This window comes from Rhipicephalus microplus, chromosome X, assembly GCF_043290135.1.
Source record: "Rhipicephalus microplus isolate Deutch F79 chromosome X, USDA_Rmic, whole genome shotgun sequence".
Taxonomy (NCBI): domain Eukaryota; kingdom Metazoa; phylum Arthropoda; class Arachnida; order Ixodida; family Ixodidae; genus Rhipicephalus; species Rhipicephalus microplus.
Genome location: NC_134710.1, coordinates 359,181,061 through 359,205,007, shown reverse-complemented (window position 1 = coordinate 359,205,007; position 23,947 = coordinate 359,181,061). Strand labels below are relative to the sequence as shown.

General features: G+C 43.4%; 2 protein-coding genes across 3 annotated transcripts in view; one reads left to right on the top strand and one right to left on the bottom strand.

Annotated features, from left to right (window-relative positions):
• LOC119161976 (nose resistant to fluoxetine protein 6) overlaps positions 1–23,947 on the bottom strand; it is a 208,628-nt gene that overhangs the window by 24,368 nt on the left and 160,313 nt on the right. The window lies entirely within an intron of this gene.
• On the top strand, positions 3,772–5,134 carry LOC142777288 (uncharacterized). Its single transcript, XM_075881601.1, has 2 exons — positions 3,772–3,928; positions 4,513–5,134. Exons 1-2 carry the CDS (start codon positions 3,925–3,927, stop codon positions 4,878–4,880), a joined length of 372 nt encoding a protein of 123 aa, XP_075737716.1. The 5' UTR covers positions 3,772–3,924; the 3' UTR covers positions 4,881–5,134.

The window sequence follows — 23,947 nt, the reverse complement described above, 5'->3', positions numbered from 1 at the left end:
GGAGTCCCACTCCTACACTTGTGACCCAATAAATATTGTAGTGTCAGCCGAAAAACAAAGAAGTAAAACAGTGATTTCCCGGAGCATATTTAATATGACGTTTGAAGAAAGCGTTGCAAGAACTTCAGCCACTGAATTGTCTGACGATTTTGCGCACAAAAGGCAACCATTACCTGTCAAGCAGACATAACACAGAGCTTACGTTTTTTGTTTCTCCAATTTTTTCTATATGCGAACCATTGTCTCGTACAGAAAATACTGTCTTCAGAAGATGCAGGAGCAGGCGCAAAAAAAAAAACATCATAAAACTTACATATTTCTCAATGGTTTACAAACAAGTGGTCTGGTTTTCTAGTAAGCATACGTTAGAGCAGGTAAAGAATTTATTCTGTCAGATATTATACAACCTAGATTCTCTTTAACACATTGTCGCTACCAAGCAGACAACCTCATATGCTGTTGGAAAAGAAATGGAATGAAATGCTACAGAATAAATCATCGTAAATAATCGCTGGCATCGTCGCCATGCCATCGTAGTCCCATTATTGTCATTATGTCGTGGACACTCACTTGTCATCTTCTCAGTGTTGTAACGACATCATTGTTATTTCATTAATAGACGTAATGCCATTGTTTCCATGCAGATGTCGCAATTCTTTCATCACCAAGTGGCGTCGTCACTGCCTCGTCGTCAGGCAGTCAGTGCGACGCATTTGCGATCAGTCATCTTGATGCCATGACGGTCGTTCTTTCGCCGACACTAATGGGTCAACTTCGCATTAACATCATAGCATCGTCGTCGCATCGCTATCAACATTGTCCCACCACGGTTGTCATGCCGTCGTTCACGAGCAATATTCATAATTTCCTGACATTGTCATTGTTATTCCATCGTATACATATTCTTCTCCGGCATTTAGTCATCGTCATGTCAGCGTCCTATAGCCCTCCTCATGCCAAGTTGTCATTCTTCCGTACTCCTTTTATTTCAGTCATTGCAATATTGTTATGCCGAAGTCGTCATCCAGTTATAGCACTATCAACTCATTACGGTTTTCATATATGGTATTCGCTGGTTAGAGCAACACAAGCTTGCAGCGTTACAGTTTTATAAAAGGTCGCAAATGAAACGACTACCACGATGCCTTACCAAATACCTTCCCTCATAAAAATGGTGTTCTTGAATCTAGGAGTAGGAAGCGACAATTCCTTCAGTAGAAAGGACGCTTAAGTTGTGTGCCGCCGACACTACTGTCACAGAACGCCGCCAAAAGCGAAACTGACTTAAAATGTCATGGGTCTGGTATCGTTCAGCCAAGCGACAAAACGGCTCAATAGCTGGAAAAAAAATTCAGATGGGAGATTTCTCTCTAAGAAGGCATAACCTGCGCTTACGAGTCAGCAGGTTCACGAAGAGCGTCAGAACGCGGTGCCTTCTGCCCCTATTCCAACAGCCAGTGAGCATATCATATATAGTGTTAACAGCGTACCGTTGTGTTACGCCAATTGTGAGCGCCGTCACAGATACCATTGGAATTTACCCATCGAACCTGAAACGAGAACTTGCTCGAAGTGCATTGAAAGTACTGGACGCTTTAAGATGAGTACTAAAATCCCTCTATTGAAAATGGCCAACGAACACCCATTCTTTAAAACGGAAGTCGAGACAGCACCACTCATTGATTCAATCGCAAGAGGGATAATGTTGCGCCTCTCGGAGTTCGGCATGAACCTGCAGGAAAGACTATGACACTAACAGTTGTCGTATTTGGCTGTGAATGTGTGCGTGCGTTATTTGTTGTCCATAAACCTTGGAGACAGAATCAATGTATTTTTTTCCAATGTAGCTAATGCTAAAGAGAGGCACAATTAGTTCAGTCCAGCTAGCGTCCTAGGCCAACGTGCTGGGCAGCTGCCTGATTCGTTCTTCATTTTTAGTGGACCAGAAGTAAGTATAATGCAATTTTCCCAGATTCTGCTACGCATATGCGCTACGTTTTATTGTTCTTCTTTATCCTCTTCTGCTTCTTCTACTTTTTCGTTTTCTTTTTCTCGCGCACGCTGAGTGGACAAACTACATAACCTTATGCAGCATCACTGTGAAACTTGTGTGACTCCTTGGTATCATTGATTGACACCTCTACAGCTCTTCGGAAGTGGCACCTTCAGAGCTGCCCTCTAAAAAACGGTGTACACGCATTGATTATGAGCATTACAGTATGCATAACACTATGGTGAAGAAACCAAGAAAATATAGGTGGTGTTATTCGAAGTTGTAGAGTAGAGTCACTGTATATGCTACCTTTATGTAGCAGAGTTGCGCCACTGTTTTCCGGGCGCCGCTCGCTCCACCTACAGGATTTCAGCGCCCCTTTCGCCGAGCGCCATCACGTGGTCATAAGGGGTTAAAATGCACTGCGGAGAAGCCAACGCTACGATCATTCCGGGCAGATCAAGCGTGGTTGACATCGGCTGTTGTTTCACATCAGCTGACGTGAGCCGCGATTGTAATACGAGCGCAATAGAGAGCCGTTCGTAATATGGGCATCGCATGGGCCCTCTCGATCGCTGTTAACCTCGATTCATTTGAAGGCGATACAACTACACCTGGCTCCCTCACACAGTTAACCAATGAGTCCGACATGATGAAAAAAATTCTTCCCTAACTGGTTCGATCGCATTCAAAAGTGCAAAAATAATTTCATATTTGCAAATGGGAGAAACAGAGGAAAAGGCGAAGCTAGTGTAATCAACCATAAATACGTATCTCACTGGTTCAACGAGCTACGCACTTTGTTTTATTATTACATACCAAGAACGTAAGCATCAAATCAAGGCTTCTAGGTGTGACCGGAGCAATCGAGTTTCTCTCATACTTTAAAAAATTTTAGGAAAGCGGAAAAATAAATAAAGCAACGCTAGTACCATAACCCCTCAATATTGAGAGACTATGTAGCACTCTGAAGCGCGAGCGTTGCTCCTACGCGGGTGGTGAGTGGCTTTTCCGCAAGACATTTTAACGCAAGATAGCATACCTTGGTGAAACTCTGCTACCTAAAGGAAGCATATATAGTAACTTTATTCTACAGTGCAGTTCTGAGGCCTCCATATGTGTGTTTTACGTCGTCTGCTTGCGCACCACGGAGTTCATGTAGAATGACTGCACTTCCTATCAAGGCTTCGTTGCAAAGTTTTGTGATGGTGGAATCGAAGTTGTGTCCCCGGTAACGTGTGAAAGCGATGTTTAGTATTCTAAAAAACCAGGAAAATTCCGAAAATTTACTTCCACGAGCTACGTACTCTATGCGTTTTTGTGGTCGTGGTATGCGGCTTCAGTATGGGCGTTCATTCAGTGACCGAAATGCCACCCTCCCTGTCTACTTGTGTACGTGTATTGAAATATAGTCATCGAAACTTGCGGCACATTGCTCTAACTTGGTGAACTGTGCGCTCTCTTTCATTCTTCACTTCAATACACCGCGACTTGAGAGCGCCTCAACAGTGGCGTTCAAATTTTGTATTGAAGAGTATCGCAAATGTGGGGAAACTCTTCGGCTCTCTTTTTAGACTATAGGAGAAAACATTTATTTCGCCAATAGATTCGCTTGCCTACGTTACCCAGTGCTCGCACGACCTCATGCACAACCTCTATCCAGATGTTTTCTGTTGACGGCTTTCGCCTCAGGCAATAGCGCACCAGCACGCACGCCATAAAGTGGGTTGGTGTCATATGTACTTATCAAACGCCGTCATCTTCATTAGCTCGTGTGGAGATCGAGAGATTAGAAGACTCGAAGGCGCTCTGTGCGGCCTGGCCTCGCTCGCTCTGCGTTCTCTTCTGTCGCTCTCTCCCCGCACTCAGTTCCACGGGCAGTGTCACAGCAGGTGCCGAAGTCCCCTGCGACAACTTTTCACCAGCTGGCTATGGGTAAGATTTCTTTATGACATCTCGCAAGACGTCCCAAATCTATAGCCCTGACGCTGATCATGAGCCGAACATGAGAGGCGGAAAGCAGCATTCTTTTTGTGTCTAAGAATTTGTTTCGATGTATCGAGCGCTTTTGTGCCAGCATTAAAGTGCGCGCACGGTGCTACGCTAACCTCTGCCTTTCTGGCGCTGGCGGCAAAGCTATCGCTGGGGTAGTCCGCGTTTCTAGACGGCCCCCCATCTACTGTTAGGCCTCAAAAGGCCGATACCTGGGAACCACACCCTTTACCAAGCAAGGGCCGACATCGGCCAAATGAAGCTCGTCGGCAGAGTTTCCTACAGTATATGCCTTTATACCTGTTACAGTATATGAGTATCGTACTCAACGGAATGAACAAGCTGCTGGATCACGGTCGAACCATAGTTTCTTAATATGTTATAAAATCTTTCATATTACGCACAAATCCTAATACATTACTTTGGAATGGTACTGCTTCTCAATACTGAAAAAAATAAAATTCGCAATCAAGCCATGCAAGTCATGCTCCTGCTTTCATCTTCATAACGTGCATTACTGTTCGCAGATCCTACAGCCATTGCCCGCATCGTGCATTATGACCCGTGGCTCCCGCACCTAGCTCTATTCATAGAGACACTGCAGCTGAGCTGTGGATGGCCAACGAGAGGACTTCGGGTAGCCTGGATCCCGAAATGTGTTCTCCAAACCTGCGCCACCCCATCGCCACAACAGAGTTGCCTTTTCGGCAGCCGCCACTGCAGTACGACTACCTGCGGCCACAGGCTCACAGGTAGTCAATCTTGCTCCTCCAGCGGCTGGCGGCAGCCTGGGCCACTGAAGAAGAAAGTCCCAGAACTGGTGCTCGAGGTGGCCGACTTTCAGGAGTGTGTCATTACAAGTAGAGCCTTTTTGAACACGGGCCCGCTCGTCTAAGCCTTGAATTGAAAGGGCCCAGCGAGGACAGCGTAGGAGAGATGTCACAATTTTTGATGGTGGTGGGTCCTCGTGATAGACCCCCCAAAAAAGGTGAAATGCGCAAGGGAGCACCTCCTAATACGTCTTTGCCCCTGAAGAAGAAAACAGTCGAGGAGGCGTCTGGTGAATTGGCAAAGCACACAACAGGCGCGCCTTTGCTTTTTGCCTTGCACAATTTTATCATACTACAATAAATATAATTTTGCAATCTATTATCGCCTATTATATCTGCTCAAAGCAACCAGAGAGTGAGGTTGGTGACATGGGCTGGAAAAATTTTTACGGACTTATTTGCCTCACTTGCCAAAATCCACGGAAAGTTCTTGTACGAAATACATCCGGCAGCCTTTTTTTTTTTTTCGGAATATGCATGCTTTTTAAAATTTTTCTATAACTGCGTAATGAGACTCCTCGAAAGTGTTTAAGACAAAAGCCTTAAGTTTATTGCAAAATTACAAGTGGTTCGAGAAAAATGTTCTTGCATTTGTACTTTTTTTTTGGTCGCTGCAGCATTTGCGTAACTATTGATGATGATCATGGCCTGAACGAATGGCTCACACCCACTCTAGGGGATCGGCCAAGAAACGATTAATTAGATAGTGGATCATATATTACTTTTAAATGTAATGAATTTTAAAATGGTTAGAAGAAATCGAATTTTAATAATTGAGAAATTTCTAATCAAAACCGCTTTGATTTGATTAAGAATCTTTGTACAGCAGAACATATATCTCAACGACAATAACCTAATGAGGGCCCCGCCGCGGTGGTCTAGTGGCTAAGGTACTTGGCTGCTGACCCACAGGTCGCGGGTTCGATTCCCGGCTGCGGCGGCTGCATTTCCGATGGAGGCGGTAATGTTGTAGGCCCGTGTGCTCAGATTTGGGCGCACGTTAAAGAACCCCAGGTGGTCGAAATTTCCGGAGCCCTCCACTACGGTGTCTCTCATAATCATATGGTGGTTTTGAGACGTTAAACCCCACAAATCAATCAATCAATAACCTAATGAGGAGGCTCCCAATGAGAAAATATTAGAAATAATGAAATCCAACCTAATTCTCTTAAAAGCCGCTTTAGGAAGGTTTTTCCTCAGTGACTTGAAGCGACTACACGATAAAAAATAATGCTCGATTGTTTCGTGCTTGTTACGGAATGAGCAAAGAGGGGAAGTAGCAATACCAGCTCTATGCATGTAGTAATTTAGTTTTGGAACTTGTCTTGTTGTCTAAAAGATCTTGGCTCATACCCAAAAGAGAGATTGGCCACACTGTACTTTATTTTGTAACTTTTTATACAACGCTTGCTAAAAGAGAGAAAAATCAGATAATAACAGATCAGAACAATAATAACGTTCTTTTAAAAAAGAAAGAAAAAAGTGCAAAGGGCAAAAGAATTTGATAAACCAGAATGTATAAAACAAATTAGCAAAAAAGAAGAAAATGACAAAGATTGAATTCATCTGCCAGTACCATTAGCAGCATATCCTTCCGGGTTCCTGAATAAATTTATGTAGCGCTGACAGAATAGCACTGTGGCCGGCACCCAACTGCCTGGCTCCAAACGATAAATAGGTGGATGTATTAACTGCCAATCCCAGCAAACCGATCAGCCTCTCAAGAATTATTCGGCCCAGTGAGGCGAAACGGCCACATGTGAGAAGAAAGTTATCTATTGTTTCCGGTTCATTGCAAACTGCTCTTGGGGCAGTTAATGAAAGTCCTGATTTGTGAGGATAATAACTTAATCGAAAAACTCTACAGCGAAATCTTGTGACGCTCACCTCACATTGACGGGAAAGTCATTTTGCAGTGTTTTATGTGAATTGCAAGTGCCAAAATTCATTATAATGGGTGATTTTTCGTTGTTTTTAAAGATTAACAGGCGTTTTAATCGTTCGGCTGTAATAAAAGGAAACTGTGGAGCTACTGGAACAATCGGGAAATTTAACTACGCCGAAGCAAGCGAGTCAGCAGTTTCATTCAGTGCAATTCCAGCATCCCCGGGTACCCAAAGATACCAAACTTCTGATAGGCTACGCGGTACGAGAGACCAAAATATCCTGTGAAGAGGAGACTGCTTTGCGGACGTTAAGTGTGTACAAACAGACAAGACATCTGAAATAATGATAGTTTTTGGTTGCTGAGAACTTGGTTTTCGAAGAGCCTATGTAATTGCCAGAAATTCTGCGAGATAAATTGGGGTGAAATAAGGCAATCGAAGCGCAAAATACGAATTAAGCTGATGAAAAAAGATGCCTCCTCCAGCCTTCTGAAGATTTTGCGTTGCATCCGTCGAAATTACTACGTTATTAGGAAAATGACTGAGATGGTCTTGAAGGAGGCCCTTCAGAACATGCTTTGGAAGTAACTTGGAATTTTTCGGAAACATGTCATTGAAAACTAAGTCTACTGGCGTTGAGCATATGGGTTTGAGGAGTTAAATTCTGAAGAGAAACGTGAAAATTCGACAACAGAGACTCGATGAATATGACTTAGGGTCTTTAATAACGAGGACACGGGCGCTTAAACAATGAATCTGGAGATTTGTTGAAAACTGTCTGTGAATGGGAGAGGGGCGCATTGTAGAGTTTTAAAAATATTTGTATGGTAAGCTGTCGAAATCTCGCATCAAGTGGAATGATTCGAGCTTCCAAATAAAGCACGCTATTCGCAACACACCTAGATAGCCCGAGACACAGCCGCAGAGCTTGCCTTTCTAGCAATATAAGAGGTTTTAATTTGTACTTAGCACTTCCGGAAAAGAGAACACAACCAAACTTCAGAATTGGGCGTACATAAAGTTTGTATAGCATAAGTAATGTAACCCAGTGCATCCCCGAATTCTTATTGCCAAAGTGGCGTAGCAATCCTAGGGTGCTTTCTGCTTTACAGGTGTTTGATTAAGTTTGTTGCTGCCAATTTAAATTCTTCACGTAAACAGTGCCTAAATATTTTATTGCCGTTACTTGTGGAATCGGATAATTTCGATAATGTAGCGAAAAATATAGGGAACCCATAGAGGAAATACAAGTGAAGCACATTTCTAACATTGAGCGAAAAAGACAGTCCGCCATGCCATACTTCAAGCTCACACAAGTACGACTGTAAGATTTGATACAAAGTATTGATATCTTGAGATGAGGAGAAAAAAGCAATATCATTGGCGTAGACGTAAAGACGAACATTTTTATGAACTAGACATGATGATATTAAGATATTAAATAAAAGGGGTGACAGAACTGATCCTTGCGGAGCACCTCTTGTTTGCTTAATTGAGGCCGAAGTAATTACCACGTGACGACAAAAGAATCGTCTCTCATGGAGAAACTTCTGAACCTATAATATAATGTAATTTGGCACATCACAGTACACTCACCTAGAAATCAATATACTGTGCTCCACGCTATCGTAGGCTTAGGCAATATCCAATGTGACTAACACAGAAAGCTCACCAGATACTTTTGCAAGGCGAATTCAACTGTCCAAATCAACATAAGCCGCATATAGAGCACCCCTGTCTAAACCCTGCTTGCCTTGGCGAAAAAATACCCTGACGCGCGGTGATTTCGCTGAGCCCGCTAAGAATTTTTTCTTTCAATTTTTTTAACTAAGTTTGAAGTAAGCTGAATTGGCCGAATGTTATATAGGACATATCAGAGGCTTTGATTTTTTTCGCAGCAACACAACTTTAGCCATTTTACATGCGTTCTGAATCCACGTGTGCTGCAACGAGCACTTGACAGTATTCAAAAGCTCATCGGGATGGAAATGAAACATCAATTTATTCATAAAGTTTTAATCTGATTCGGACCAGGAGCCACTTTATTTACAGTTAGAATGACATCTGCCAGTTCCATCATAATGAGTTCCCGAACGTCTGAGGTTGAGCTTTTGAATGTCACAGGTCTCAAGCACGACGAAGCAAAACGCGCTTCAAGTCCTTTCGCGATGTCCTCTAACAAATCGGTTGTCTCTTTAGAAGACAGCACTACTGAATGCGAATACGCTGGTTTGATTGATATGTTGGGTTTAACGTCCCAAAAACCACCATATGAATATGAGAGACGCAGTAGTGGAGGGCTTCGGAAATTTCAACCACCTGGGGCTCTTAACGTGCACCCGAATCTGAGCACACGGGCATACAACATTCCCACCTCCACCGGAAATGCAGCCGCCGCCGCCGGGATTCGAGCTCGCAACCTGCGGGTCAACAGCCGAGTACCTTAGCCACTATACCACTGTCGCGGGGCCGAATACGCTGGTACTTGTGCCAATTTTTTGTTCCGTGAAAATCTGTACAGAGGAGATATTATATCAGGTTTCGATAAACGCGTTTGTAAGTCAGATTTGTGTTTATATTTAGCTATAAAGCGCGCAATCTTCATTCGACCAAGCCGAACTTGACCGTGTGCTTCCAGATTTAACAGAAAACTCTGCCGGCTGAACAGGGTCACTTAATTGATTGATATGTGGGGTTTAACGTCACAAAACCACCATATGATTATGAGAGACGCCGTAGTGGAGAACTCCGGAAATTTCGACCACCTGGGGTTTTTTAACGTGCACCCAAATCTGAGCACACGGGCCTACAACACTTGCGCCTCCATCGGAAATGCAGCCGCCGCAGCCGGGATTTGAACCCGCGATCTGCGGGTCAGCAGCCGAGTAAACAGGGTCACTTAGACACGCTACCACTGAAGCAGCTATTTGCTGTCCACCACGTTCTCAATGACGAAAGCGCAGAATTTAAGCAGTTTTATAGATTTTGTAGTTGATGAACCATTGTTGCCGGATACCAGAGGTGTGGTGTGGTAGCATTATTTCATGAGTAATCAGTACATGATAACTAATAGCCCCATTAACAAACATTTCCCACGATGAAAATAATAAACTGGCCACACGAAAAAGTCAGGTCTAGTGTTGATGAGCTTATGCCGCGTGGAAAGATAAATTGTCCAGAGTTATGACAACGAAAATTATTATCCTGCAACCAATTCCACAATGTTTTGCCACACCCATCGCTTTTAAACCAGCAAGAAGTGCTATGCGAGTTAAAATCTCTTGCTAATAAAATTGAATTTGAAGAAGAATTCTTGATGGCACAATCAAGGTGATCTGTGCATCTTACTCTATTTGAAAAGTATGAATTGATCACTGTAATCCTGTAGGAGTCAGGTAACAAACAATCTTTTCCTAACAGTTCACAATCCGGGCAAATATGTTCAAAAGTTACAGTAACATGATGATTCATTTTCGATGAGATTAGGGCCAATAGTCCACCTCCTCTACCAGGCCGATCTAGTCTAGCAGTTCGAAAATTATTCGGAGTAAATTTTTGTTTACTGAAAGCCAAGACTCTTGAAGTAAACTCATACTTGCATTTGTTTGCTGTATGAGATAAATAAGATCTGTGTAAGCGGAAGGTACGGAACGGCAATTACACTGGAGAACGTTTACAGGCGCTATGGCAGACTTAATATAGTTGACTCATCTACAGAACGCAAAACTTCCTGCTTGTTGTTGCCATTGATAGTACCTTTTTTTAGGCTTCGACATTGGCGAGTTGGTTGGAGACAATGGATGACTTCATCGCTTATGAATGATATTATCATGTCTCATGTCACCAAATGACCCACTGGGTCCCGCAGGCGTCAGTGACTGAGAGCTGATGAGCTATTCTGGGGGAACATCTTCTTGGCACCGATTGTTTTGTAAATTGTCGAGGTGCCCAGTTTCACCCTGAACCATGACAGTGTGTGCAGCGAAGGAAGGAATAAGGCTGGTTAACCTGACAGCGAGCATCTTGGTTAAACCTTCAGCTAAGGGGTTGAAAAGCCGTTCTATAATCATCGACATAGCTTTATTTATGCTGCCGACACTGCGGAAGCGACCGTCGCTTCAGTAGGCCCACTGTGGCGTGACGTAGCAGCGGCGTACTCCACTTCGCGCTCTTTAATGAAAGATGTTGCCTAAGACCGAGGACAACGGTGTTTCTCCACAATATCCAGAATTTGTTTTCACGTTCACGAGAAGGGCAGCTATTGACCATGGCTGTGTGTGCTTCATCTCATAGGCAACACCTGCAGTTGTCTACCTGACATTCTGATGCGGCATGTTACCTACCACGCTTAGAACAACTCAATGAGGACCTGCAAGCATTAGCGCTTCGTCCAAATCGCCAGCATTTATGGCACTGCAGAGAGAGAGGTGTCAATGCCTCTACACGGAATAGATAAGGCCAGGCCTTCAGCTCAGAGGGGCGTGTGAGACCGGCAAAGGTAACGATGATGCTTTCAGTAGGGACTCGCATATCACCTACAGGTATGGTGCATTTGTAGACAGATACCACACTATCCAGACAGACCATTTTTAAGAAGGCTCAGGAATAATGTTAGTAGGAACACCGCAAACAATGCCCTTCACTCAAGCAAGATGAGGGGGGATAAAAGCATGAACAACAATGAACGCAAATATCATAGAGGTCAGTGAATCCATTAGGCAATGAATATTTGAAGATCTGCATAGTGTGCTAGTCTTGCCGAAACACCCCACATCCGAGATGTCCAGAAAATGACCGGTTATGTTGCGAAGCTCTTCTTGAAACACCACTGTTTCGCTCAACCGAATGGCTCCACCATCAGTGGGCACAAGCGTGACAGGCAAGCTGCTTACGCCCTTCTTGAGGAAACACTTGAGTGGTACCGATTCAGCAGGGTGACTTGCCGACCAGGGCGAGCCCTGGCCGGGACTGGAGACCGGCATTGATGTCGCCTGAAAAAACAGCAAGAGGAAATTTTACAGTAGAAAAAGAACCAAAAGGCGATAAGTGTGGCCAATCCCCTCTAACAGGACGTCACGGAGTATGAGTGTTGATGGGAGAATGATTGAAAGTACCGGACCACTGAGACCAGCTTTCGCCAGAGTGTCCGCCATTTCTTTCATTGTTATTTCCATGTGTCTCGGAACCCAGATAAATTGGATTAAAGTTATATGAGTTGGGACCGGAAAATGAAACGTGCGTGATAAATACGAGTCACTATTGGAGGCCAGTGCCGAACACCAAGACAACAAATCGGTAACGATGCCCACACTTGAGGCCGGCGGGATGAGCTTTCTTAATGCCATAATCAGTTCCATGAATGGTGCCGAAAATACTGAGAAGAAATTGGGTAGTGTTGGTGAAAAGGACCAGTTGAAGGTTTCAAAGAAAATGCCAACGCTAGATTTTTCTTCAGACTGCGAGGCATCTGTAGCTATCTTATTTATTTTATTTATCTTTTCTAAGGACTAAACACAAAAGAGCGAACGTGCAAGCATCCACTTTGTCAGTTTTGTCTTTGCTGTGATGACATCAGTAAAAAAAAATGAAGAAATCTGAGGACCCTCAAGAATTTCAGCCCTTTCATACTGTAAAAAGGACAGGGAGAAATTTCGCTGTCAAATGTGACATAAGTCAGAAATTAAAAAAAAAAGGTGTCGGAACTGTAGACCCTTTTCGAAAAAGGGCGCCCCTAGTGCCATGGACGCGAAACAGTCTGCCGCCATTGTAAGGGCACCGCAGCAGACGACGCCCGCTGTGTGTCCCAGTGACGCTGATGCGCGTTTCTTGCAGCGCACACAGACGCCTCTTGCGTTCCGCAGGACGCGGACCGCGTCGGGAGGGCACGCCGATGAGAGTTTTTTGCAGGCCGGATCCATGCATTGGCAGTCATAACAAGCCAAAGTGCTCGTCCCACCCGTTGAAGGGTACAAGATATTGCTCATTGTGCAGCAGAAGCAGCTCAGAAAGCTTATGAGATAGTGCTAGGAGCTCGTTCAACCTAGAAAGCGGTGCATTACAGTGGATGGTACGGAGAACTAGCCGCCAACACAAACATCACAGCACTCACGCCATTGACGGTTCGCTTTCCATGCCATCAAGATGGCGCTAGCTATCCTACGCTCCTTTGCGAAGCGAAACTGACGAAAAGCTCACCGTCAGGTGGCGTATTTATGAAAAGGGTCTATACTTAATACACCTGCAAAAGCATAGATAGTAATTTTTTTGTCTTCGTCATCTCTAGAGCTCTCAAAAGTCGAAAACAAAATGGCGGAATGCGACAAAGAGGACACTCTCCTCAACCAAATAATAGATGACATGTTACCAGTTAATTTTTATATCAAGAGCTATTGTACTTTTTCAAGGTGTATCTAAGACGTTTACCTTGCTATTTTAACGTATCGCACGCTTCAGTGAACAATATTGATGTCCTAGATATAGAACACCAAAGCTCAGCGGTTGTCGGACCTCTGAATGCAATCAGGCTAATCCAGATGTGTTGCTCTGTTAAAAGCTCCGAGTTTTTGTTATTCTAGACGAGAAACCTTTCTATACCAGTTACATGATATGTATTTGGTGTCTGATAGCGAGATCACACGTAATAAAGTTTAGTTCGTGTTATAAAATATAATAATGGTGTGTGATGGAGCTAGAAGGTGACGATGATGAAGTGTAGTGCAAACGGCTTGCCCTTGCAAACTTGGGCGGAAATAATTCGACTGCTGGAAAGCAGGACTCGGCAACCTTTCATGATGTTGGATCTTCCAAAGTCTTTAATAATTAGACGGTGGCATTTCAAGTGCGGTGAGGATCTGTGTATCACGTGCGGAAAGACTTGCTATTTGACATTTTAGGTGCTGTAAGTAATACGTGGTTGCTTTATGGTATTTTCACAATGATAACTTGCACTAACAAGGTAAAAATAGATATATTTAAATTTACCATATTTCAATATATAACCACTAAGGTCTGAGTTCTATATATAGGACGTGGATTCATTTTTATTGTATACTGATAAGATGGTTTGATATGGTACAGAAAACTTTATTTAGGTCCATCGGGGAGTCAACCAGCATGTAGCGGGCCACTCCCACGTCGGGACAGATAGGCCTCCCCTCCCCTCCACGTCGTAGGCCCGTTGGACTGCCCATAGCTGCGTCCTTAAATTCGTACAGCGTAGTGCAGTATCCCAGTTGGACGATGTAACATTTGAACCCACAACGCAAAGCATGCTCAGAAAAAACATTTTCATGGTATTCAGGGTGCAGTAACTCCGAATAAACAAAAATTAAAAATTGCTGCCAGTTGAAAAATTCAGAACCAAAAGGGTCATGCCTTCCCTTTTAAGTGTTGAACGCGATAAAGATATCACGTCCCTAATGCGTACCAGCGTCGCACGCGTTCCTCTAAATAAGGAACAAAAGCTCGTTCTTCATTCCCTTGCAACTTTGGAACGAGTTCTCGTTATAATTTCCGTAAATGCAAAAGGAACTCGTTACAGTTATATTTCAAAAATAAGACATGTGTTAACATTAACGTTTCATTCGAATTTTCGATCAAAGTATAGTGCTGGATAACGCCGAGGCCAAAAAAAAGCGAGAAATTTATTGTGCATTTCATGCTATGTATATTTCAGGAATTTAACATTGGCGGCGACAGATTATATCTAGATAGAAAGAGCGCAAGGAAGCGATCCTATACAATCGGTTCAGAGGCCACCGGCTATACTACAAACAAGTCTAACTGCACTATAGTGTTCATATATTACAAGTTCAACACATATGACACTTTCTACATAAGTCTTCAAATGCGAAGTCAGAATACTGCACTTTAGATATCAACATGATATCGTTGTAGAGTTGAATCACTGAAATTCTAATGTGTACGTCGGAGCTGTTGGTTGTCAGCGACAAAATAGTGTTGTCCATAAGTGAAAATTCGAGATAACTACAAATTAATAAATACTTAAATGTTGTTTGAGTGTGAATTGAACCCAAGCCTTTGACATAGCAAGCAGGCGTTCTACAAAACTAGCAGGTCATTTCTTGAAAAAATATACAAATATAATCTAAATAGACAAGTCTTCTTAACGTATATAGTGTTGTGGGGCAAAAGCGTACAATCACGTCAGGCGTCAACACATCAGAATTACGCAGTAAGTGTTTTAAAGGCCCACCCATCACAAAGCGTTCAGACAAAGTCCACAGCTGCGTAGGCTCGCGTTTGACTTACCGACGCATAGGAGGCTTCTTTCATTCACAAAAAGAAAAAATATGGCGGAGTGAGCACTTGGCAACTGTACTTGCAGTAGGCATTGTTTGAAACAGCCAGTGTTGCGCGTGCTAGCGTTCGTTTTCTTTCGGTATAGTTTAACCAAGGCCATCTGATGAGGCGACACGCATGGAACCCGATTACGCTATCGCACTTTACTATTGAATGCGAAGCTCAAGCGTTATTAGTGTTTTCTTCAAAAAGAAATGACCACACATGCACCTATATCAATAGTATATATGCACAGACAACAATGTCGAAAGGAATAATACATAGGCACCTAATAAGTGTTGATTCGATATTGCAGTGTGGGTAAATGAAATAATGTCCGGGATAGAAGTCCCTCGTTCGCACTTAGCAAGGTTTCATCTCGATGTTGGTATACGACAGACAAGCTTTGTTTTGTCGTTAGCAATTCATTGACAATATATAAGAGTCACTCGATCAAGCGCTTGAGGATTCTTCTATGCTGTACACAAATAATAACAATGTCAATAAAGGTAATGGAGGCGAGGGCAAACCCAGCGGGTTCAACAAGACTGTATCGCCGGATGTACGTCTATTACGTCGATGGCATGACCATCGTTATCGCTGTGGTGGCTGTTTGAATGAATCACAATAAAATTATAGACCAATAGCCACGGAGATAACTGGCATGTTAAATAGATGCCGGGCCAACCTCAATCATCGCAGGCGGTGGACAGGCGCCACTGCAGCACCACTTATATTATCTTCGGCCCTTCTTCCCTGCATGTCATCCACGCACCTGGGTGTCCAAAGACAGATTTGTGGATAGTGGCCGGCTGTTCACGAGATACTAAAAGGATGATCACGCCATCAAGTATCTAAAGTATACGCGATGAGAAAAACCCTCTCAGGAACTAGCTGGAAGCTTTGCAGTCCGTGAGCGTGGGAGCATAAAACATATATGTATAAACGTCCGAAGAGTATACACACTACACGCGGCTTCATGCAGATTACGGTGGTCAGCATAGCGGTGCTTTACTCACTTTCTTTGGCTCAAATGTTGTGATTGGTTCTTCTGTTCTACACGCGATTAACCCGTTTCGCGACGATCATTCGCACCTTTCGAAGACACGATGAAACTACACGCCGGTGCCGCGACTATGCCGACACACACACACACACACACACACACACACACACACACACACACACGCACGCACGCACGCACACACACACACACACGCACGCACGCACGCACGCACACACACACACACACACACACACACACACACACACAATACTTGGAGTTGGCCCGCTGAAAATGTCACCGTGGTAGAAAATAGTGCACCCTTTACTGGCCGCAGCCTTACAATAAAGTTCGATCATTCTCGAGTGTCAAGTCAAAATTCTACAAGGTGGGTCGACACTCCCACACTGCAGAACGGCACTTGATTGCTGTCAGACTGGATCACACTAATAGGAAAAGTAATGAGGTGTTCTTCCAACACGTGGTCAGTCTCGGCATCGCGCACTTCCCTACGCTTCTGGAAGGCACCTTAAAGGACCCCTGACACCAAATTTGGAAACTAAAGATGCTTGTGCTGTCTAGTGGCCCTGCATGATGGGCCACTTTTGACTGATTATCAGTGGTGAGCGTTACCTAGAAGATATTTTATTTTGGTTTTGAAGTAAGGGTATGTGCTCCTTCGAGTATTCAGGTACAATGGATATTTTCTGTGGTTTCACGTAGACAGGTGACTCCTTGTGACGTTGCAGAGTTCAAGAACCTTTGCGGGGTGCGCACAATACCCCAAATGGGATCGGTCGAGGACCATTGTTCGTCACCCCTCTGGCTTTTTTGTCGCGCTGCTCTCGCCATTTCCGCTAATGTTCCTGTGTAAATGTAACGCTTTACCATTACAGTTTCCCCGATCCTCAATAGAACAACGCCGTTTCTTTGTATGATGTTATTGAGAAGTTTGAATTGTAGATTACTACAACGTCATCGATAAAGATGAAGGTGGCATGTGTCAGTAAAGCTGTCGCGTATAACTCTGTGCTGTGAGTCAAGTAAACAATGGTATGTCGTTGAAAGTAAATATTACCGATATGGGCTGAGGTGATGGAATTGTGCTTGGAGATCTGGGTCTTGGGGAATGTGCATGAAACATGCAATCAAGCAGCAGAATAAGCACTAAACTTGATGTGCTGCTGGTTCACTCCAAGTTCAAAGAGAAAACGCTTTGAGAGTGAAACTGAGTAGTACAGCTGGTGCGCTCTGTACGTGCGTTACAGCTTAAAGTAACGTAGAAAAGTGGTTTGACAGCTCACCCTCCCAATAATGTATTACGTGTTTGTAGTAGATCATCAGTTACACATCACTCTGGCATAAGATAATGTTATCAATATTTCAAAAAGCTCGCGGCTTGGGTTTGTTGGAAATTCGTGACACCATACTATCAGTGCGAGGACACAGGGATTAGAATCAAGGGCCGGATTCACAAAACTCACGAAAACATTTTTGCGCAAGAGAAATTTTGTTGCGTAAGTCGATTCACGAAACGAAAAAACGTCGTAAGAGGCCATCGTTGTCACATCGGCCGCTGCAAATAAAGCGCGCTGTGACTGCCCGGGAACATGTCAGCGATGGTGATGCAGTTGCTATATTTGCTTACGTCACCGAAAAGTGCTCGTAAGTGGATTCACGAAGCGAAATTGTGCGTAAAAACAGCATGGCTGAGAAAAAATCCTAAGAGTGGTCCGGACCACTCTTAGGAACAATGTGGCTACTTAGAACCTGCTGCCGCGGCGGTATACTTTGGTGCCCTGGCTGGTTTTGAGTTAATTCACGCCCATTAAGGGCTGCCTGATGACTGCTGGTGCGTTTTTATTTCTTTCGGCGCTTTGAGCTTCGCGTGTTGTTTCCATTGTGCGCACTGGATGGTGTTGACAACCACCATCGTCCAATAAGTTTGAAGTCACAGTAATTGAAGAATTCTATTGGGCGTCAATGGCATAAAACTATGCATGTAAAGATTTGTGGTTGGATGAAAACCAATGTGATACGTGAATGGTCGGTGCATTCGAACGCGGCATGGCATAGGATCAACCTTATTTGTTATGTTGTTGTGTTGCGCCCCATCTCATCCAATTAAAAGTGCCACTCGAGATCCTTGCCTCATTGGTGGAAATTACCACCAAAGAGGTTAATGGGAGCACATTCTTTGCACGCTATTGGAAATTAAAATGAGAGGAAGTTTTTGGTGAGTGGTTCATGAAGTTTGTGCTTTAGTGTACATTCATTGGCTCTAACTGTCCAATGGTTGCGATCTCTGAAATACAGCTGTCGATACACTTTGGGACGATCTGGAACAAAGCGTACTTTGTAAACCAAAGCGTATTAGGGGTGCGCGTGATTACGCATGGAACTACAAACAAATCATGCATCTTCACCTTCACTGCTCAGACACTGATATGGACCGTGATAATATGGCAAGCAATCTGAATGAAATGACCCTAGTAACTTTGTATGACACCGAAAATATGCAAACCCTCACGATTCTGGAGCAAACCTTGGCTGAATTCATCCCTGCGTCAATTACCAGGCATTTAACTTGGCGCACGAACATCATTCAAAGGTAGAGCCAGCCACTGACATGTATTTTGTGCGACGCAGCGACCACTTGACCTGAGAATAATAGCGTTGCGAAGGCGAATTCCCTGTCGCATGCTCTGATCGAAGCAGACGACAAACGCGAGCAGACGACGGCTTGGCCGACAGGCACAGCTTGTGATTGGTTGTAAAGCAATATCTTCTACATCAGCTCACTCCGTGACGTTGCCAAAACACTTCTTTCATCTGGCATGCCTGTCCTGTTCGTCATATCATTCCCCTCACACATAAGAGAAATTTGTTTCACGCCGTGAAAATAGTGCAAGTACTTTCTAAGAGCTCTTTTATGTGCTGCGCAGTTGTCGAAAACAACATGGCGTCGTAAACAGCATATCGGTCGGTGCGACTTTCAGCAAACGCTTCTCGCACGAGTTACTTCAGCGTTTGATCGGATGTGTTGTGATTACAGCAGCTCTTTCGGTGCGTGTAAGCAGTGCGGAAAGCTGCGGCAGTGCAATGGTGTACGGTGAAGCGCAGCGAAGCCTGTGCGTTGGTGTGGTTATCAAGCGGGGATCGGCGTCGATGTATCGACGGCAACTAGCGCTCGAGAAGCCTGCAATGTGTGTTTGTGTGCCGGTAACAGTTCGTTCGCTTGACTTTCCAGTCTCTCAGTTGGGTGCTGTGCGACATTTCGGATTGACAGCGTTTTGACACGTTACTTGAGTGACCCCAAGTACGTACGGAAACGTATGAACTACGCGCTCGGTTCTTGCTTCGCCACTAGTTAGTCCGTACGCTTCTATTTACTTGCGAGCAATGTACTGTTCGGGAGTGAAACGATGTTCGTTGTGAACAGCGGTGCTGTGTTGACGTTCGAAGACTTGTGAACAAGCTGTGCTCGTGTGACCGAAAATTGAAAGACAGCGTTGATAACTGTTTTGCCCTGCGAAGTTGTGGTGGGGCAGCTTGGCGCTCTTGTTTGTTAAGTCGTCACTTCTCCTTTTTGTGATAACCATAGTCCTAGCGCTGTGATGTGATCAACCAAAACTGCGAGATGCTACATTCTGTTGTGGATCGTGTTACTTTGGAAGCGCGCCTAGACTGTTCCTCGGTAACAACTTGAGAGTTCTATGTGGCAGCGAGAGCCCGTAAACGTCAAGCTTCCCTCCGGCCCCCAGTCCTAGCGCTTTTATGTGATCAACCAAAGCTGCGAGATGCTACATTTCTGTTGTGGATCGTGTTACTTTGGAAGCGCGCCTAGACTGTTCTTCGGTAAAAACTTGACAGTTCTATGTGGCAGCGAGAGCCCGTGAACGTCAAGCTTCCCTCCAGCCCCCAGAAAAAGCAAAGATTTCACCGGTGCCTTGCTTTGGATGAAGTTGTAGGCCAATATCGCCTAACTACAGGTTTCCGAGTTCGTCTGGCCATCGTTTTGCACGGCCCTAGAGCCTTGACAACAGCCGGTCATGGCCAGTTCTTACACTTTATCAATCGACGTGCACACCTGGCCAGCCCTTCATTGCTGTCATTGGCAGCTTCCAGTCTGCAGATGCCCTTTGCCTGTTGGCCGTACTTGGTTCCTCATGACACTGACGGCTACTAAATGCTGCCATCGGTGAGTTCACCTTGCAGAACTAAATTTCACCGGTAATATAATTCACGCAGTTCTATAACGTGTGCAAGTTTTTAAGCCCATCATATGTAATGTTTCTCTATGATAAGTTGAAGCATGAAAAATTTACTACTACTGTTATATACATACATATATTATGGAGCAAATACATAAAAAGTTTTTTGTGATTTGATCCAAGTGAGCTCTTGTTTGAAGATGAGGTTGGGCCTGTCGATTGACCACGATTGATAGTGGGAAAGTTAATGTGAATTTATTTTTCAGAAGCCAGGTTGCACTTAAAAAAATTTATGTTATTTGGAAAATTAGTTCTATAGATGATTACCACTGTGGTAGTACTATACTTCAGTAGGACATATATATTGCGGTACGTAAATTTTACATGAGGCTTCAGTTTATTTCAAAGTGATTATAGCAGCTTTTGGTCACTTTAACGAAGTGATAGCTTCCTCAAATAAGTATTAGAAGTGAGTGCTTTTATTGATTGTTTTTAAATATCTCGTTTTGGCTTTTCACAGATCGCAGAGATTGGTTTGTTAAGGTCCTGTGATGCATCGGTTGCACATTCTGGCACATCAATCCTCATCCTTACTTGGAGCACCTGTACAAAAATAGGAAGGACACGTTCTCCCTAACTATGCAAACCTATGTCACTGCTGGGACTGTTATCGTTCAGCGGATGTGGCGTGGAAGCATGCATGGCAGCCTCATCTGGAAGGACTGCGATCTGCTTGGGAGCTTCGAGGGCACAAAACTGCCTAACGGCTGGCTGCAAGGTTAGTTTTTCTTTAATACATACGATTACGTGAACACCACTTATTGTGCACAAATTGAAAACCCAAGCATACTTTCAGTGGATACCTGTAATATTCTTACACATAATTCTTATTCAACATTTATAGAACTAACTTGCAAGATAATTAAGAATGTTGAAAGCTGGAAGCCTGCAGCTTATGAATAAAACTCCAATAATCTGAGACTCAAAAGTTTGTGCTTTGAAACGAGCACAAATACTTTGATTCCTTATTGAGCTCTCGAGCTTGTGACTCTCTCTGTGGATCAAGTTCTCTGGAAGGAAATAGCAAGTGGGTGAAAATTGCCTGGGTGTTCACAACTTGCAAGGAGAAAGACCTATTGAAGAAGCCTCAGATGACATAGGGCCAGTAACTGCATCTTTTACCTAATGTAGCGTTTTCTCTCTCAGTGCTGTTGCTTGTGTTTCAGCCGAACATGTTCACCACGATTGCATAGTGATATATATTTTTCTACAAATTGTACCTGACCTAATTATGCATTGTTGATCTTTAAAGGTGACGTTCAGTGTGTTTCAAAGCCATGGCTTCTCATTTCTTTGTCTGTGGCTAGCCTATTTCAGCAGCAGAGCGATGCAGCTAGCACACATGCAATCCAAGTTATGGAGCACTCCTTTGGTGTTCTGTGCAGGACGCAGCATATCCATCCGGCAAGACACTGGTATCAACAATAATGGTGAGTGTTGGTGGCACCTGTAGGAGCCCACTGTGTTGGTTGCGTATAATTATTTCTCCTAATTAAGTGCATTTTGAAAGGTTTTCTCCATTTATAATAATAAATGTCAGCAACAAGCACACTCATAATCCACGAGTTCTTTGTGTCTTCTAGACTGCCCATTTGCTCCTATACGCAGTACGGTGAGCTGGCTATGTTAGACAGCCTTAAAGTTATGAACATTGGCTGTTGTGTTGTAATGCAGTCTAACTTGTGTTTCTTAGTGAACTTATTTGTGGTCTGCTTCTCGCACCTAGTGTAAAGTCAAAATAGAAGAAACTTTATTGCCTTTTTATGTCTGGCAGAAGTTTTATGCCTTCATCTATAACATTGTAGTTTTGCTCTTGTATCATATTAAATATATTTTAAGTCTTCACTGTTTGTGTGTGCGTGTGTTGACGCTTGTCACTGGCTTCTGAAAATAGAATATTTGTAAATGTGAGCACATAATTGACAACTATACACTTTTGCATGTAGCATGGTTGTAACAGTAACAAGGGGTTCGGTGCTCCACAGTCATGTACAGTGTATCAAGAACAGAGCACAGAAGACCAACAAGTATAAAGGGACTGCCAGTGACTGTTCTCCTGCTCAAAGTTTACAACAGCAGAAAGAGCACATTGTGATGTCAGGACCAGCTGCTGCTTAACTTCTTAGCAGTGCATTATTCAGCAGTTCATTTGCTTGCATTCTAAATTATTTAAGTTTTGCATGGAAGATACCAAACTATGACACTAATTTTAATGCTGCTGTAGTGTTAGTGGGCAAATATTTTTGAGCTGAAGTTTTTAACATGTGTGTTAAGTGCCTGCGTGCCTCTACATTTACATGCCGTAAATCACAGCATCCACTGTCGCCAATGATAACTGTGTTTGTATTCTTTGTAGTACAAGAAGTAAAGCCATGGATGCAGTAATCATGTACTTAGTCGATGTAATCCTTCAGTGTACACTCATTTGTATAGCACCAATGATGCCATGAGTGTATAAGCTCTGGGAAGTGAATCTATGTGGATTATTTTATTTGGAAGGAAGATGATCATCACTACTCCTAGTATATCTTAACAGTAGATTTTAGTGCTTGGGTATTATCCCACTGCCTGTCCGTCCTTCAACAGTCTACTTATCTACTGTGTAGGTGTAACTTTTTAAATGTATACCTTGCTCGGATAGGTTTGTTCATAATGTAATGTAAGTGACTTATCATCTATGCAGCTCTACTCAGACTAGAAATAAAAGTATTTATTTTTATATGTAGCTATAGCATGCATTCAATTGTGTTTTTCTAGGTGCCTGTACAATTGTTTAGCCCTACAAAAGTGCTGGTATACTCTAATATTGAATCTGGCATCTTAAAATAGTTTGTTAGTGGAAGTAAGAATGTGTTTACAACCAATTTTACTATCCTCAGATGAACTGTGAAAACACTGTGGAAATTTATCTACATTTTTTGAACTTTCTGAAGGAAAATGTTGTTATGTTCTTTTATTGTGGTCCCTGTTTCATGCAAATGACACATAATTACTTTGCAGTGGCAGAGTATTAGTTGTTATTTTACACATATGTGCTGAGCAACATCGCAGTTGAGGCCAGCAGCAAGACATACATGCAGTGCACTGGAGCATCACCTCACATAGTGTACAGTCTTTGCCCACCAGTAAACTCATTATTTTTCAAGCAGACTAATAGACAGCTGTATGGGAACTGTGTTGATGTGCAAACTTTGAAGTCTTCTTGAGGAGTGTTTTTCATCATTTTTGTCCAAGTGAAGTAGCTACCCAAGGCCACAACTGGTGGGAATGTGGTGGTTTCCTCTCTCCAAAAGCACTCTTACCAGCTGCCTCAATGTTAGCATGGGGTGAATTCACGAACTGGAAAAATAATTGGTCTTTATTTTCTTGGCCGAAAGAGTCACTTCCACCGTTGAGCCACCACGATGCGCCAGAATAGAAACTTTTCGCTAAATAAAGTTGACTCTACTTTTGAGAAGTGTTTTGGGGAAACTAAATGGCACCTATAGCTGTCAATATAAACCCTGTTTGCACCAAGGAGCTTAGTAGCTTATAATTGTATTATTCATGTATTGTCTAGAATTTACTCGCGCTGTGCCAACTTTCAGCCCAAGTGTCCTAACATGCTTTGTTAGTGGGTTGTGAATGAGCCAAGCTATGTAAATAAACAGAGTGATATTGCAGACATG